The sequence below is a fragment of the Ornithorhynchus anatinus genome, chromosome 11, assembly GCF_004115215.2.
Source record: "Ornithorhynchus anatinus isolate Pmale09 chromosome 11, mOrnAna1.pri.v4, whole genome shotgun sequence".
In the NCBI taxonomy this organism is placed as follows: domain Eukaryota; kingdom Metazoa; phylum Chordata; class Mammalia; order Monotremata; family Ornithorhynchidae; genus Ornithorhynchus; species Ornithorhynchus anatinus.
The window spans coordinates 32,455,957-32,473,105 of record NC_041738.1 but is presented as its reverse complement, the minus strand read 5'-3'; the positions used below and the strand labels follow the sequence as shown (position 1 = coordinate 32,473,105).

General features: G+C 46.3%; 2 protein-coding genes across 5 annotated transcripts in view; one reads left to right on the top strand and one right to left on the bottom strand.

Moving 5' to 3' along the window:
* Positions 1 to 3,250, top strand: part of GARRE1 (granule associated Rac and RHOG effector 1) — an 80,671-nt gene extending 77,421 nt beyond the window's left edge. For 3 of the 4 annotated variants that reach the window (XM_029074862.2, XM_029074861.2, XM_016228222.3), the window contains one exon: positions 627 to 3,250. In XM_029074862.2, the coding sequence (XP_028930695.1) occupies positions 627 to 956 (330 nt within the window). In that variant the 3' untranslated portion in view covers positions 957 to 3,250. The remainder of the gene's footprint in view (positions 1 to 626) is intronic. The other variant, XM_029074863.2, reaches the window with a different exon arrangement.
* A 4,528-nt stretch (positions 3,251 to 7,778) lies between these two features.
* Positions 7,779 to 12,535, bottom strand: SS18L2 (SS18 like 2). Its single transcript, XM_029074422.2, has 3 exons — positions 12,318 to 12,535; positions 9,658 to 9,734; positions 7,779 to 8,190 (listed from the first exon to the last, which is right to left on the bottom strand). Exons 1-3 carry the CDS (start codon positions 12,384 to 12,386, stop codon positions 8,103 to 8,105), a joined length of 234 nt encoding a protein of 77 aa, XP_028930255.1. The 5' UTR covers positions 12,387 to 12,535; the 3' UTR covers positions 7,779 to 8,102.
* Positions 12,536 to 17,149: the final 4,614 nt, after the last annotated feature.

Sequence of the window (17,149 nt, the reverse complement as noted above, 5' to 3'; positions counted from 1 at the left end):
TTTAAAGACCTTAGCACAAACCAGGAATAGGCTGGTGTAAAGTTGTTTTTTCTCTTTAACAAGTTAATTTCAGTCCATTTCTTTGTGGTTTCCCAATCTTTACCTCATCAGGCTTTGCAGCAAAGCTCAGTCTGGTCAGTAGACCGGCAACAGACCTGTAGGAGTCTGCAATGTTCTCAGAACAATCTTGGCACATTCAACTACCCGCTGATTGCGTTGCCTTTCAGTGGATGTCAAAATGCTGTCCAAAGAGCCTTTAGGAGGAGAAAGGACAGGAAAAAAAAATCTGTAGGAAGCCTGTGAATATCTAATGGATTTTGAGCAGCACGGCATTTTTTAACAAAGGGCACCACAGAGAACTCCCTCAATGGACAAAGATGAATTCCAGAAATGAACTGGGTGTTTTGCCAACCACACGTGTGGCAGGCTCTCCCTTTGTCCAGGCCTCTCGTTATGTACTCCTCTTGGGTTAGGAAAATACATACTGTTCCCTAGGCTGGTGGGCGTGATCTCAATTAAGGAACCATAGAAGCTCATCGATGAGAATAACCCCCAGTCTACTGCCTGTTTTTTGAAGTTTTGGGAGTGCCAAACCAAAAATTAAACTTCCTTTTTTTTTGTCTTAGCAGGATAATAAAACCAAAACCTGGCCTCCAAAGGCTCCCTGGCAGCATTCTTCACCCCTCACCAACACACTGCCCAGTCAGAGTTCGTGTTTGTATCAGATGACCAATCCGGTCAGCCAGTGGAATGACACAATGCAGATTTTACAGTCACCAGTTTGGTCTACGGCCAGTGACTGTGCTCCGTCAACAGGGATCTCCTCCACTTTTGCCTATGCCCAGCAGCAACAACAGTCACAGCAGCAGGCTTCCCAGCACAAACCGATGAACAAGGGCTTTAAATCCTTTCCGGTAAAACACGAACGCAGACCATCTTACCTGCATCAGTACTAGTCGCGTTTCTCAGCTGAGTGATGTAGGACAGGGCCAAACGGTCTCAGGAGTGGCGTACGATAGCCGCGTCACGGTCGTTCTTGTTCATCCAACTGAATCCCGCTTGTTTCGTTGTGTAAAAATGGAGTTAACAGCTACCTGGTAATTCTGGGTAAATTCTAGACTTTCTCCTTCTGTTCTGGAGTGTTGAGCAAACAGGGCCAATATGTTTGTTAGGTGCAGTCCAAACTGTGATGTACATTGAAATGCTTTTAAGATGTGTATATTACCTTTCCTTTCAAAACCTTTTTTTAAAATCTTGCTAAAAGGACTACCCTACAAAACACTGTATTTTATAGCTATTTTTTCATATAGAGCTAGAGTTAGAACATCACCTCCCTAAAAGGCATTGACTATTTTTAAAACAACAAATGTAATGGTCTGGGTTTTGCTCAACATTCATCTTCTTAAATTTATAGCGGACAACTTGTACAAATCTTTCTACTCCAATGGAAACGGCCTGTGGCCGTTGGGTTTTGTTTTCCGGGGGTTTCTTTTTTTTCATTGGAGTGAGAGGCAGCACTTTTGAGGTACCACACAAATGAGTTGGATCCAGCGCTATTGCCAAACCAGCATCCCCCACTGAAGTGATGCAGCCTTCTGCCTCCTTGTAAATACCGCTCGGCTGGATACCTCCCAAGTGCATTTTAAATGTTTCTACTTTGGCTCCTGGAAATAGGTCTCTCAATTTGGAGAAGAGATAAAGCTGACTTTTCAAATATACCAATTTGCTAATTTCTACATTTGGCCAAAGGCAGTAGCCACATAGTGCCCCTGATTGGCGGGAAAGCATAGCCGAAAGACTCCTTGGATATTTAAATGTCTTATTTCGGATGCTAGTTATGGTAAAAATTGGTGAGCTGGCTCAAGAAAGGGGGTAGGAATCAGTTGGAAGGAATGCTTTTTTTTTTTTTAAGAAAGGAAGGTAATTAATTTTTTTCAGTCGATGTGCCATTTAAAGAAATGCAGCCTGTGGAGTTAGAAATATTCTTCCAACCAAAGTGGATCCAGGAAAGTGAATGGTGCTTACATTCAACTACAATGGTAAATATAGATGTATAGTTATCCCATTGTATATTGAGGTTACAGAAGATTCTTTATATAAAGCTTATTTAAATTTTCATATTCATCTTTAAAAGAGTCTAAAATCCACAATATTTTCTGGTATAAAAGTTTTGACAGTATTAATCTTATTTTTGTATTTTCTTAAATCATTATACCATTTTAATATATGTTAACTTCTAGTAAAGTGGGTTATTAGTTTTAACTCCTTATAAACTTTTTTTCAGCAAAATGGTAATAGCACATTTGTTTCCATTTTTCTACAGACATAAACAGATATATTTAAGGATACCAAAAAACAAAAAAAAACAAAAAACAAAAACACTAAGAGAAATACTTGGGGTGACTCAGCCCTCCCTCACTGCCCCCCTCCCCCCACCCCCGCTTATGTGGTGCCAGATTAAGTTGCAGGCCTGGAAGATTCCCTTTTGTGCTGTTTGAGGATGCCAATGTTGCCTGTATTTATGAATATTGTCACCCATGTTTTCCGAAACTCACACCATGTTTACAGAGAATTGTTTGCTGTACATACTTTTTTCAGTAATGTGCTTTGCACAATCAGTGTCTGGCTTCCGTCTGTGTAAATCGTCACCGTGTTCCGTAGTAACTTTAATTCCGCTGAAAACGTTAGTGGCTCTTTTGCTTGACAGATGGTTTTCAGTTTCCAAAAGTTGATGTTAATGATGCCCTGAAACTGAAGTTCTGTTGCACTGAAATTATTAGCTATTTACCGATCCCCCTCAAAAAAACAACAAAAAATCCACAAAAAATTGTGTGTGTTATTTTCAGTCTCGATTATCCTCCAACCTAAGTGCCAATATCCCATCACCTTTCCAACGCATTTGTGTTCGACTGAACCATTTTCCAAATTGGTTGAGTGAACGGTGGAAACTGGATTAAACCACTTGTGTAATATGTCTGCAGTTGACCATGTAGGTGCTTTGCTTCCACCTGTTCTGAACACTGGTAATCTGAAGTGTTGCACTTGGCAAATAAGTCTTGCCAGAAAAGTTGTTTGTCCTTTTACACTGCCAAGTGCAAGGGTTGGTTTGGTGCTTAGTTAACTCACCCTTATTGCAGTGCTTCTTGTGAATAGTTAAGTGCTTCTGAACTGGAACTGTACATTTTGTATTTTACTTATAAAGCACCTGTAAGTAAAATAATTATTGGCTTTATTAAAGATATACATTTAATAGTATGGTGTCGCGTAGTTGAAAATGATAGGGTAAACTTAGTCCGGTCACCTCTTTAAGCCCGTCGAGCGCAGTCTTCCCGTATCCACTAAACAAGGTACGAGGTAGCACCCATGACTCCAATCAGGGACAGCTTCCTCCTCTCAAATGACCCCGATCCAATTGTCCCTCTTTGAATTTGCCAAAGAGGGAGCTCGAGCCTGCCTCGCTCCTCCCTCTAGTCAAGATCTACTCCCGTCCCTTCTGTGGGAGTCCAGCACAGTGGACCTCACAGCAGCTGCCCCTTCTGCCTCCTCCTAGCCCCCCGCCATCCCCATTCCACCCCGATCTGGTGGCCGAAGGGCGATGTAGGTCTGCGGGGGCAACGTCCCTTATGGTGGAGCCTTCTTGGAAGGGAAATGGGAAGCAGGGGTTCGTTCTTTCAGTCGTATTTATTGAGCGCTTACTGTGTGCAGAGTACTGTACTAAGTGCTTGGAAAGTACGGGTTCCAGTTTGGGGTTGGTGGAGAGGGTCAAGGAAAGAGGGGAAGCTGCAGCACACTGCGGATGGGTGGGATTATCTCGAAGTAGCTGGACCAGAAAGAGGGAATACTGACTCCAGAGGCTCCGTCTCCCCAGGGCGACCCTTATCTCCAGTGAAAGGAAGAGCCGCAAACCAGAGACCCGGTTAAAGGTGAGTAGGAGAGCTGGGAGCAGGGCTGGGGCCGAGCCCACGTTGGAGGGGCCGTGACAGGACTGATAAGATCGCCGGTGGTAGTTTGGTTTTGCCACCCCTGAAAATGAACAAGAGTTGTATTGCTACTGGTCTGATGGAGCTGTATTTCCTCTTGCCTGGGAGTTGAAAGGACCCCTAAGGTGGTGCGCTGTCCCCGCTGCTACATTTTTTAATTCAGATTTACGTGGCTCGTTCTCCATGAGGGCATCAGTAATAATGGTATTTGTTAAGCGCTTACTATGTGCCAAACACTGTTTTAAGCGCTGGGGAAGATGCAAGGTAATCAGGTTGCCCCACGTAGGGCTCACAGTCTTCATTCCCCATTTTACAGATGAGGGAACTGAGGTCCAGAGAAGCTGACTTGCCCAAGGTCACACAGCTGACAAGAGGCAGAGCTGGGATTAGAACCCATGACCTCTGACTCCCAAGCCCGGGGTCTTTCCACTGAGCCATGCTTCTCCTCAATCAATCGGTGGTACTTGAGCCCTTACGGTACAAGACATCCCGAAGGTCTGCCAGCAGAGAGTGTACGCTGTGCTTCTCTTCTTGAAACTGCCATCTGACCCATTCCCCCGAGCCCACGGCAACGCAGCTGGCTACCTTCAAATTTGATAAGAATTAGTGGCATCTGTACATCCGGGAAACTGACCTTTTCCTTTGTCCCTCCTGCTTAAGGCTGGGAGTCCCACGGGGGGGGGGGGGAGACAAGGATTGGGTCTGATCTGATTAACTTCATTAACTTGTATCTACTCCAGCACTCAGAACAGTGAGCAATAGAGCAATAGAATAGCAGAGAACAATAGAATCTTGATTCTATTTATCTTGATTCTATTTATTGTTATTGTTCTTGTCTGTCCGTCTCCCCCATTAGACTGTAAGCCTGTCAAAGGGCAGGGCCTGTCTGTTACCGATTTGTACATTCCAAGCACTTAGTACAGTGCTCTGCACATAGTAAGCGCTCAATAAATACTGTTGAATGAATGAATGAACAGTGTTGGACACCCAGTAAGCCCTTAACGGATACCGTCATTATTTTTTCAGATTTAGGAAATCTGAAAGGTGGGTGATGAATAAAGAAACTGAATACCCAAAAAGGAACACTTCTCTGAGGATGGTGAAATCTTCTTTTTACTTGACTTCAAAGGAATGCTGGACTTTTAAGAGCTTCTATTTTAGGGAGGATCCTTTGTGTTGCTGTTATAGGTAAGCAGGGTGTTTCTGGCTCCTCAGGAAGGAGTGAGGCAGCATGGCCTAGTGGATAGGGCCTGGGAGTCAGAAGGACCTGGGTTCTGATTCTGGCTCCACCGCTTGTCTGCTGTGTGACATTGGGAAAAGCACTTCACTTCTCTGAGCCTCAGTTAGCTCATCTGTAAAATGGGGATTAAAACTGTAAACCCTTTGTGGGACAGGGATTGCGTCCAACCTGATTAACAAGTTACGTTAAGTTTACAGTAAGCGCTTAAGTACCCCCGTGTAGACTGAGCGCCCGCTATTGGGCAGGGATTGTCTCTACCCGTTGCTGAATTGTGCGTTCCAAGCGCTTAGTAGCAGAGAAGCAGCATGGCTCAGTGGAAAGAGCACGGGCTAAGGAGTCAGAGGTCATGGGTTCTTATCCCAGCTCCGCCACCTGTCAGCTGTGTGACTTTGGGCAAGTCACTTAACTTCTTGGTGCCTCAGTTCCCTCATCTGTAAAATGGGGTTAAGACTGTGAGCCTCACATGGGACAACCTGTATCTATCCCAGCACTTAGAACAGTGCTCGGCCCATAGTAAGCACTTAAATACCAATATTAGTATTCTTACAGTGCTTTGCACATAGTAAGCGCTCAATAAATACGATTGAATGAATGAACCCTTAAAAAAAAGTTCCCAGAAAAATAGGCAGGTTAAAAGCAAGGCAGAGAATTCTACCCAAATTGTTTTCCTTATCATACTCTGTGCCCCCGACTGCCCAAGTCAGTGAAATGCAATATTTCCAAAAATCAAAGGCTTTAAAATAAGGCCCTGTTAATGAAAGTTTGAGGTTTTTTTCTGGGGGGAAATTGAGTCAAAATTGCATTTTAGCTTCAAGTTGGATTGAGCTTTTATTTTTGTGTTTCCCCTACAGTCTCTGTATGAGACCTACTTCTTCTGTATTATTTCTTTTCCAGCATTTGCAAGAGCTAACCGAACGTTTGCCATAATCCTGCAATCTGGGACAATGGGGAGCTGTAAAGGCAGTCTGCTTAATTTCAGATAGTGGGTGTCACGCCCCAATTGAACAATATCCACGTCTTGGGTTTGGAGGTGAGAGTTCTTCACTGGAGCAAAAGAATGATGATCCGCTATAGACATTCCAGACTTTTTAGAGTGTGGCGGTGGGGGGAAAGGGGAATTCTCCAAGGATGAAAAAGTTAAAAAGAAAAACCCCAAACAACTGAAAACAGACATTTGAGGACATCAATAAATTTGGATGATCCTGGCAGTGAAACTATTAACTACAATTCTCAAGTGAGCTAAATCAACTTGGGTGGCCAGCAATCCAACTAGGTTGGAGTGGTAAAATGATTAAGAATGACCTCCAAAATAGGTTCAACTTCAAGTAGTTTAAAAAAAAAAAACTTTCAGATTTAATCTTAATTTATAAAAAGGACCCAAGACTAACAATCTGGAGGAACTGTAAATCAGAAATACCTCTACCCCAAACAGGCATTGGCCTCCCTCTCGCTCCCTGCTCCAGCAGCGGGTGTCACTCCAGCCCCTGGACTCAAAGCTGCTGGTTTTGGGGTCCCCTGGTGGGGAGCAAAACCCCAAGACAGGTAGAAGAGGAGAAGCAGCATGGTGAAGTTGATAAATCACAGGCCTGGGACTCAGAAGGTCATGGGTTCTAATCCCTGCTCTACCACTTGACTGCTCTGTGACCTTAGGCAAGTCAGTTAACTTCTCTGTGTCTCATCTGTAAAAAAAAAAATAGGGATTAAGAGTAGGCATCCCATGTGGGACTGTATCGAGACTGATTAACTTGTATCTCCCTCAGTATTTAGAACAGTGCATGGCACATAGTAAGCACTTAACAAATACTATAATTATTATTATTCTTAGTTCTGTGGAAGCCAGAGAGAAAGGAGAGTTTCCCCATAACAGGCCAAAGCTGCTGCTTGGTTGTCAGCACACGCTCCGCCCCCTTCCACTCAACCTCTCCGGAGGCAATTTTCAAGAAATTTTGCCAGCATCTGCTGCGATGATACTTAGGGTACAGTAATGCTTAACTGCCAGCTGCACTAGAGACCCTCTATAGGCTCCTAGGGTAGCTTTTGGTCTGGTACAGTTGTTTGAAACCCACCTCACCGTCCCCAAAGAATAATGTGGAATGTTCGAGTACTAACTTACGAGGCACTTGTTCACCGCTGGTTTCCTCGATGTGCCTTTGAAGCTGCCTCTGCAGAAGAACAATCTAGAGAGCAGAGCATCCAAGCCCTGGGATCTAGGAAGAAACCAATCAATTCAGAGTCCTAGTAAAAACTCCCCTGAATGCACCACCTCCTCGTGGACAGGGAAGCTAGATTGGAAGGTTGCCGTGGGCAGTGAATTTGTCTTGTTATATTGTACTCTCCCAAGTGCTTAGTATAGTGCTCTGCACACAGTAAGTGCTCAAATACCATTTAATGAATGACCTCTGTTGTACTGTACTCTCCCCCAAGCACTTAGTACAGGGCTTTGCACACAGTAAATCCTCAATAAATACCACTGTTTGGATAGGTCACCTAAATGGACTAGTATTGGGGAAGCTAAAGCCAGTTTTACTTAACCAAAACCAAAAGAAGAGAGCTTAGGCCAATTTTACAAGTTTTTACATAGTTTAACCTCAATAAAGACATTCCAGGTGCCTCGAGCAGTCCTGTTCATACAAATGCCAAAAAGAATAGCACACTTTGAAAGGGTCTCACTATCTTAATTTCCAGAGATGTACAGTGCAGAAAAATGGAATTTGTGTAAGTTCCTTATACCACATTTAAATTTCATATGAAGAATCCAGATAAACCTCTGTTCCTTACTAATAGGACCAAACTTTTGTAAATGTCTTCTTTAGGTGGAAATTCTAAAATTCAGCAAGGGTAGAGGCACCATGGCTCTGGAGACCACCACCAACTTGCACCATTCAGTCTACTGTTTTCTGAGTATTTGTGGGGCTGGCGTCTGCGATGGTTGCCAGGTAAATAAGATTCCTGTGCAGGACATGCTGGTATCTATGGGAGAAAGGAGGAAAAAAAACAACGTATCAAACACCCTTGAAATTTTACTGCACATTCATCAGAGAAAGCAATATCTTGATGCCACTCCAGATATGGAAAGCCAAGAAAATGCGGTTTTTCTTGGATAAAAGTCAAGCCCTCCTGATGGAGTGGTGGTTATTTTTCCTTCTCGTAGACTATTACCCGTAGTAGAACTTCACCTGAAGTTTTGGGTCCTCCCCAATCTCCCTACCTTCTTCCCATGCTCCTGTCACAACTCCCCAATGAAGGTGCCCAAATAAAGGTTAAAAACAAACAAAAGAACCAGCCCAGAGGGGTGACAGAAAACTTCCTGTTGTGCCTGTGGGCCAAGGTCCTCTTCCCACCTGCTCCTGGACTCCCACTTGCTTACTATGTACCAGGCACTGTACTAAGTGCTGGGGTAGATAAAAGATAATCAGGTTGGACCCAAATTGGGTCCCACATGGGGCTCTTATGAAGTAACTGAGGTACAGAAAAGTGAAGTGAATTGCCCAAGGTCACACAGTGGACAAATGGCATAGCAGGGATTAGAACCCAAGTCCTCTGACTCCCAGATGCATTTTCTTTCCACTAGGCTTTGCTCCTTCTTGGTGCTTTGAACAACCCCTTTGAAAAGCTCTGATGTAGAGCATCCCGAAACTGCACTTTCCACGCGCTTAGTACAGTGCTCTGCACACAGTTAGGTGCTCAATAAATATGATTGAATGAATCCTGGATAACTGGAGATCAGAAAAGAGGAACAGCATATTTTTCCCAACTCTTCATTGGATTTAATGGAGTTTTCTCATTTCCTTTTGTAGCTCAAGGCCTATTTTCCTTGACTGGACAAAAGTGTCAATGGGCTACTCTGTTTCTAATCTCATCACTGTGGCTTGTGGATAACTCTACAATGGCTCAACATGAATAAAAAATGATGGTGGGTGATGCCCACTTGCAGTTTCCTAAGCCACAATTAGCTCCTTTTCATCTGGTAAAGAACTTAGAAGGACCTGGGTTCTAATCCCAGCTCGGCTGTGTGACCTTGGGCAAGTCACTTCTCTTCTCTGGACCTCAGTTCCCTCATCTGTAAAATGGGGATTACGATTGTGACCACCCCCCCATCCCCACCCCATGTGGAACATGGACTGTGTCCAACCTGATTGCTTTGTATCTACGCCAGCGCTTAAATATGTTTTTTTTTTCTTTTTTTAAAAAAAGATGGGAATGAGGAGAGTCCACAACCCATGGCAAGAAGGAATTCCTTTCTGCTGCTCCGACGACAAGCTCCTCAACTAATCTGGTTCGGGCTTTCGCCCAACAGAGCTGTGTGGTGCGATGAATTGGGAGAGGAGTCACTTGCATTTCCAAGCGTCGCTTCCTAGCTCCGGCCAGGTTTTATAGGAGCCAAGTAACGGGGAGGGCGAAGGGCTACAGATCCCAGGGCCGCGCACCGCTACTCACTGTGTGCACTCTGCCGCTCGGCCCTTGTTCTGGTACTCCACGATGCACCGGATCAGCTGGTCATTTTCTTCCAACAGCTGAAATAGACCCATCATCAAGAATAGTGTTAATAACCCGCCTATTTTAAAGGAGTCCATCACCTTGTCCTCTCCTCTCTCACCTCACTTCTCTCCTACAATGCAGCCCTTCGCTCCTCTAAGTGCTAACCTTCTCATTGCACCTCCATCTCTTCTGTCTCGCCACCGACCCCTAGCCCACGTCCCACCTTGGGCCTGGAACGCCCTCCCACCTCAAGTCCGCCAATTACCTTCCCCCCCACTTCAAAGCTTTATCGAAGGCACATCTCCTCCAGGAGGTCTTCCCAGACTAAGCTCCACTTTCCCTCACCTCCCACTTCCTACTGCGTCACCCTGACTTCATTCATTCATTCAAGAGTACTTATTGGTGCTTACTATGTGCAGAGCACTGTACTAAGCGCTTGGAATGTACAATTCAGCAACAGAGAAAATCCCTGCCTGATGATGGGCTCACAGTCTAAATGGGCGAGACAGCAAAGCAAAACAGAACAAAACACAAACAAGACAACATCATCAAGATAAATAGAATCAAGGGGATGTACACCTCATTAAGAAAATAAATAGGGTAATAATCTATGCAAATGAGCACAGGGCTGAGGGGAGGGGAAGGGGGAGGAGCAGAGGATGGCGGGGAGGGAAGGGGAGCAAAGGGAAGGGGGGGCTTAATCTAGGAAGGCCTCTTGGAGGAGGTGAGCTCTCAGCAGGGCTTTGAAGAGGGGAAGAGAGTTTGACTTGCTCCCTTTGCTCTTCCCCCATCCCAGCACCACAGCCCTTATGTACATAAGCTGTCATTTTTAAAATTTGTATTGATGTCTCTCCGCCCCCGAGACTGTAAGTTCGTTGTCAACAGAGAACGTCACTATTTACTGTTGTTCTGTATTGTGTTGTATTGTTGAAGAACAGCGTGGCTTAGTGGAAATAGCCCGGGCTTGGGAGTCAGAGGTTGGGAGTTCTAATCCCGATTCTGCCACTTGTCAGTTGTGTGACTTTGGGCAAGTCACTTCACTTCTCTGGGCCTCAGTTCCCTCATCTGTAAAATGGGGTTGAAGTCTGTGAGCCCTACCTGGAACACCCTGATTACCTTGTATCTATCCCAGCGCTTAGAACAGTGCTTTGCACATAGTAAGTGCTTAAATTCCATCATCATCATTATTATTATTGTCTGCTGGGTGACCTTGGCAAGTCACCTCACTTCTCAATGCCTCAGTTCTCTCATCTGTACAATGGGGATTAAGACTGTGAGCCCCACATGGGACAACCTGATTACCTTGCATCGATCTGTTGCCGAATTATACTTTCCAAGCGCTTAGTACAGTGCTCTGCACCCAGTAAGTGCTCAGTAATTATGATTGAATGAATGGATACTTTGTGCAGAGCACTGAATTATGTCTTTTCCCCACCCTTGGTGCCCAGTCCTCCCTCCTAGCTAGTGGGGACCAGGTTTTGGGAGTCTGCTTCAACAGAGGAGCTCCCCTTGCTGCTGTGCTCCGCACCCCAGCCTTAACTGCCTGTCTCGCTCTACCAGACCCACTAAAGGATTTGTTTTGAGGAAGCTGACTTTGCGGTTCCTCCTCCATCAGGAGCACAGCTCCATCAGTTCGAAGAAGACGCTGCACCCACAATGGCAATTTTGCAAGAAAACCTGGTGCACACACTTTGTCCAAAAAAACAGTCTGGCACCTTTCCCGGCCCCTTGTCCTTTGAGCGAACACAGTTGGGACGCCAGTGTTCAAGAAGGGTAGGAAAGGCTTCCTGGAGAAACGAACCTATGTTTAATAATGTTGGTATTTGTTAAGCGCTTACTATGTGCCGAGCACTGTTCTAAGCGCTGGGGTAGACACAGGGGAATCAGGTTGTCCCACGTGGGGCTCACAGTCGTAATCCCCATTTTACAGATGAGGGAACTGAGGCACCGAGAAGTTGAGTGACTTGCCCAAAGTCACCCAGCTGACAAGTGGCCGAGCCGGGATTCGAACCCATGACCTCTGACTCCAAAGCCCGGGCTCTTGCCACTGAGCCACGCTGTTTCTATGTTTGTTTTCACGGTAGACACGCCGAGCCAGTCACCCGCTCCCCCTGGGCCCATCGCAGGGTGGCTGGTAGGAGAACAGATGACCTCCTTCGTCCCAATCCATCAATCGATGGTATCGATTGAGTGCTCACTGTGTCCGGGGCACTGGACTAAGCGGTTGGGAGAGTACAATATAACAGCCGATAGATACATTCCCTCCCTTTTGTTGTCTGTCTCCCCCTTCTAGAAAGTGAGCCTGTTGTTGGGTAGGGATGGTCTCTATCTGTTGCCAAACTGTACTTTTTAAGCGCTTAGTACAGTGCTCTGCACACAGTAAGCGCTCAGTAAATACGATTGAATGAATGGAGGGGGGGCTCAGAGGCCAGAATCTAAGCGCTTGTGTGCAGAGGACTCTACTAATTGTTGGTGACACCCCATACACAAAAGGAGCTTACAGTCTAGAGGGTGAGACAGACCCTCAAAATTGGAGTAAAAATAGAGAAGGCCTTTGTAGGCCGCACTGCGGGGGAGGGGGGGAGGTAAACGTCCGCCGGCGCATGCGCAGGACTCACCCGCTGGATGGTCTCCTGATTGACTTCCGCCTTCCCCCGCAGCCGCTCCGGCACGAACGCCACCGACATGGCGCAGCCGAGCCGAACCCAGCCGAACCCCGAAGCCCTTCGGCTCGCAGCTCGGCCTCCGATTACGTCACACCCCCGGCCAACCAATCCGCGGCCGAGCGCGCCTCCCCCACGTGACCCAGAGGCGGGCGGGCAACGCGACTCCCCCTTCGGCGGGGACTGGCCCTCTGCGCATGCGCGCGCCCCGCCCCCCTGCTAAACCCACGGGGCCTGCCGAGGGAGGGGGAAACTGAGGCCCAACCCTGGCAGGGTTCTGTATGGCATCCTACGTCATCATCCGTCAGCAGCAGCCTCCTCCATGCTACGCCCCCTAAGACTTCTTAAAAATGATTATTTAATCGTATTTGCTCAGCACTTCCTATGGGCCAGACACTATAATAATAACGCTGGTATTTATTAAGCGCTTACTATGTGCAGAGCACTGTTCTAAGCGCTGGGGGAGATACGGGGTCAAGCAGCGTGGCCCAGTGGAAAGAGCACGGGCTTTGGAGTCAGAGGTCATGGGTTCGAATTCCGGCTCGGCCACTTGTCAGCTGGGTGACTTTGGGCAAGTCACTTAACTTCTTGGTGCCTCAGTTACCTCATCTGTAAAATGGGGATTAAGACTGTGAGCCCCGCATGGGACAACCTGATTCCCCTGTGTCTACCCCAGCGCTTAGAACAGTGCTCGGCACCTAGTAAGCGCTTAACAAATACCAACATTATTATTATTATTAGGTTGCCCCACGTGAGGCTCACGGTCTTCATCCCCATTTTACAGAGGAGGGAACTGAGGCCCAGTGAAGTGACTTGACCCTGGTCACACAGCTGACAAGTGGCAGAGCCGGAATTCAAACCCATGACCTCTGACTCCCAAGCCCGGGCTCTTTCCACCAAGCCACACTGTTTCTGTACCAAGCGCTGGGGGTAGATACAAAGTTGGACACAGTCCACGTCCTTCGTGGGGGTTAACACTGTGAGCCTCATGTGGGGCATGGAACTGTATCCAATCTGATTATCTTCTATCTACCCTAACGTTTAGGACAGTGCCTGGCACGTAGTAAGGACTTAATGGAACTTGTTAAGGGCTTACTATGTGCCAGGCACTCTTCTAAGCACTGGGGTAGATACAAGTTAATCAGGCTGGACAGACCCTGTCCCACATGGGGCTCACAGCCTCAATCCCCATTTTATAAAGGAGGTAACTGAGGTACAGGGAAGTGACTTGCCCCAGGTCACACAGCAGGTAGAGGGTGGAGCCGAAATTAGAACCCAGGTCCTTCAGACTCCCAGGCCGGTGCTCTAACCACTAGGCCATGCTGCTTCTCTGGACTCCAAGAGGTAGGGCCATAGCTGAATGGCCTGCCCTGGTCAAAAAGCTGCTGGGGCAGAGTTAACATATTAATTTAATAGTATTTATTGAGCAGAGCACTGTACTAAGTGCTTGGAATGTATAATTCGGCAACAGAGAGAGACAATCCCTGCCCAATGACGGGCTCATAATCTAATATTGCTCCCCTACCCCTTGGAATCACTTTACGATTGCTCATGGGTGCATTGATACTATCATTATTATTATTATTCTAAGCATGATTAAATATTTAAATGCTTACTATGTGTCAAGCACCGTACTCAACACTGGGGTAAATAATCAGGTCAGATATTGTCCTTGCCCCAGAAGGGTCTCACAGGTATTTAATTTCCATTTTACAGATGAAAAAACGGAGGCAGAGAGAAACAAAGGGACAGCAGGCAAACGGAGGAGCCGGGATTCAAACGCAGGTCCTCTGACTCCCCGGCCAGCAATATTTCCAATAAATTGATAATGGTAATGGCTGAGTCTGAGTGGCATGGAAGCAGCGTGGCTCAGTGGAAAGAGCCCGGGCTTGGGGGTCAGAGGCCGTGGGTTCGAATCCTGACTCTGCCTGTCAGCTGTGTGACTGTGGGCAAGTCACTTCACTTCTCTGTGCCTCGGTTCCCTCATCTGTAAAAGGGGGATGAAGACTGCGAGCCTCACGTGGGACAACCTCATTCCCCTGGATCTACCCCAGTGCTTAGAACAGCGCTGTGCACGTAGTAAGCGCTTAACAAATACCAACATTATTATAATTAGTAGTAGTTTACCACAAGAGGGCACAATTGCATAAGGCTCCAAAACATCCACCCATCCATGCTAGAGCGCACACGGGCACCTGTCCGGGGAGCCGGCATTACCCTTTCGTGCCAGCTCTTCAGTGTTACTTAAAAACTGTTGACATGCAAATTTAAATGCCTTGTGGTAGAACCCAGGTCTCATATAGCAAAATATTTTACTGCCATTATTTAATCTCTTTGGGTGTTCATCTGGCACAGCAGGTTTACCCATGACACGTTCTGATTTTCCCAAATGGGTCTTAGATAGAGTAGCATCAGTTTCATACTTTCCAACAACTACACAGACAAAAAGTTGAAAACCCCTAAAGAGAATTCCCTTCTCCAATCCGGAAAGGGTAATTCTCCATCAGCTCTCTCCCTACCTCACCTAGCTGATCTACCACAAGCCAATCTGCACATTACTCTAATGCCAGTTTACTCCCAGTACCTCACTCTCATCTATCCTTCCTCCCCACACCTCACCCACTTCCTCCCTCTGGCCTGAAAACTCACCTCTCCCTTCATAATTGACAGCCCACCCACTCTCCCCACCTTAAAAGCACTCCTAAAAATCACATCTCCAAGAGGTCTTCCATAAGCCCTCATTTTCCAACCCTGAGCCTCCTCTCTGCATCACTCATGTACTTTAATCTTTACTCCATAAGCACTTGATATTCACCCATCCTCCGCCACACACCACTTTCTTTTTCAAATGGTATTTGTTACATGCTTACTATGTGCCAGGCACCGTACTAAACGGTGGGGTATTTTCATGATAATCGGGTTAGACACTGTACCTGTCCCACATAGGGGTCGGTCAATCCCCATTTTACAGATGAGGTAACCGGAGGCACAGAGAAGTTAAATGACTTGCCCAAGGGCATTCAGCAGACAAATGGCATAACCAGGATTAGGACCCCGGTCCTCTCACAGACCAGTGATCTTTCCAGTGAGCTCACTGCTTCTCATATACATATCCTCACACTCTGACATTTCTCTAATCGGTAATTTCAATGTCTTTCTCCCCGTCTACAATGTAAACTCCTTTTGGCCAGGGATCATGTCTGCCAACTCTATCGCATTGTATTTTCCCAAAGATTTTGCAAGCAGTTAGCACTCAAACATTGATGGATTAACAAAAAAAACTTCCTTCTCCTCCACCCCACTTGTTCAGTTCCTGCTCCGTGCAGTTTACTCCCCCCTCCGTCTTCACCTGTCTCCCTCCACTCCCTTTAAAACAAAAACAACATGACATGGTACTTTACTCAAAACATGCAGATAAACTCACCCCAGGGCTTCTTTTTATGGTGTTTGGTAAGTGCTTACTATGTGTCAAGCTCTGAACTAAGTGCTAGGGTAAATGCAAAATAACCACGTTGGACCCTGTCCCACATAGGGCCCACAGTCTTAATCCCCACTTTAAAGATGAGGCACAGAAAAGATAAGTGACTTGCCCAAGGTTGCATATCAGACAAGTGACGAAGCAGGAATTAGAACCCAGAGCCTCTGATTCCCAAGCTCATGTTCCATTCACTAGGCCACGCGAGACTGTCTCTGTTGCCAAATTGTACTTTCCAAGCGCTTAGTACAGTGCTCTGCATACAGTAAGCGCTCAATAAACACGATTGAATGAATGCATCTCTAGTCCTAGTTCTTATCAATCTGTAGCAGTAGGGAACAGGCTTAGAAACAGGGGATGTGGCTAATTCCCAGTTTCAGGAGGGGAAGGGAGAGGGGATGTCACCACTTCCACTGGGTGATTGATGCAGCTAGGAATATGGGGAGCAGGTGAGGGCCAGGCAGGGACCCAGGGCGGGGGGCACGGAGGGGGGACAGGGCTGCAGATTGGAGCAGAAAGAGAAGCAAGGCAGGGGGGCCCGACAGAGTTTAGGGCCAGGACTCCCCAGTAGTGAAGTGAGGTAGGAAGGGTTGGGGAAGATGGGTCAAGAGAACTGAAACTGGGGTGCTCAGGAGTCAGAATAACGGAGGGAAAGCCTGGTGGGGAGCAGGGATAGCAGGGAAGTATCTACAGTGTACCTTTTAATGACCCATTGGGTTCGATTCGTCACGCCAGGAACAGGAAACAAACCAACTGCATTGAAGTCTATGGGAAAACATAACCCACAAAATGAGGGTTCACATCACACCCACCTTTTTGAGAACCACCACCCAAGGAGCCTGTAATCCTTTTAACATTAAAAAAATTTAGTGGCCCAGTGGCATAAAAACCAATCTCTTTTCCTATGCAAAGAGGTGCCTATAAAAGTTGATCGATGTATTCTGATTGGTCATGTCATTTCTTTGACAGTGTGGGTTTGAGAGCCTTGTTTGGCTAGCGTTACTAGGAAATTTTGGAACGTTCCGTAATTCAGAGCTGACCGAACGGAACACGAGCGTTTTGATGGCACAGGTAGATTTAGCTCTGGAAGAAACTTGTGCCCATGTGAGTGGCGATCTCTATGAGCCACTCCTCCATTTTCCTGTCTTACTGTACCAAACCAAATTTGGTGAACTTTTGTGTGTTTTTAGCTTTAAATATTGCACTTAAACCAGTAAAACACTAACCAATTATTAAACATAATACACAGATTTTTAAAAAATCAAAAGTTGTTAAACCATCTAACCCAAAAGAAACAATTTGGTCTAGTGGA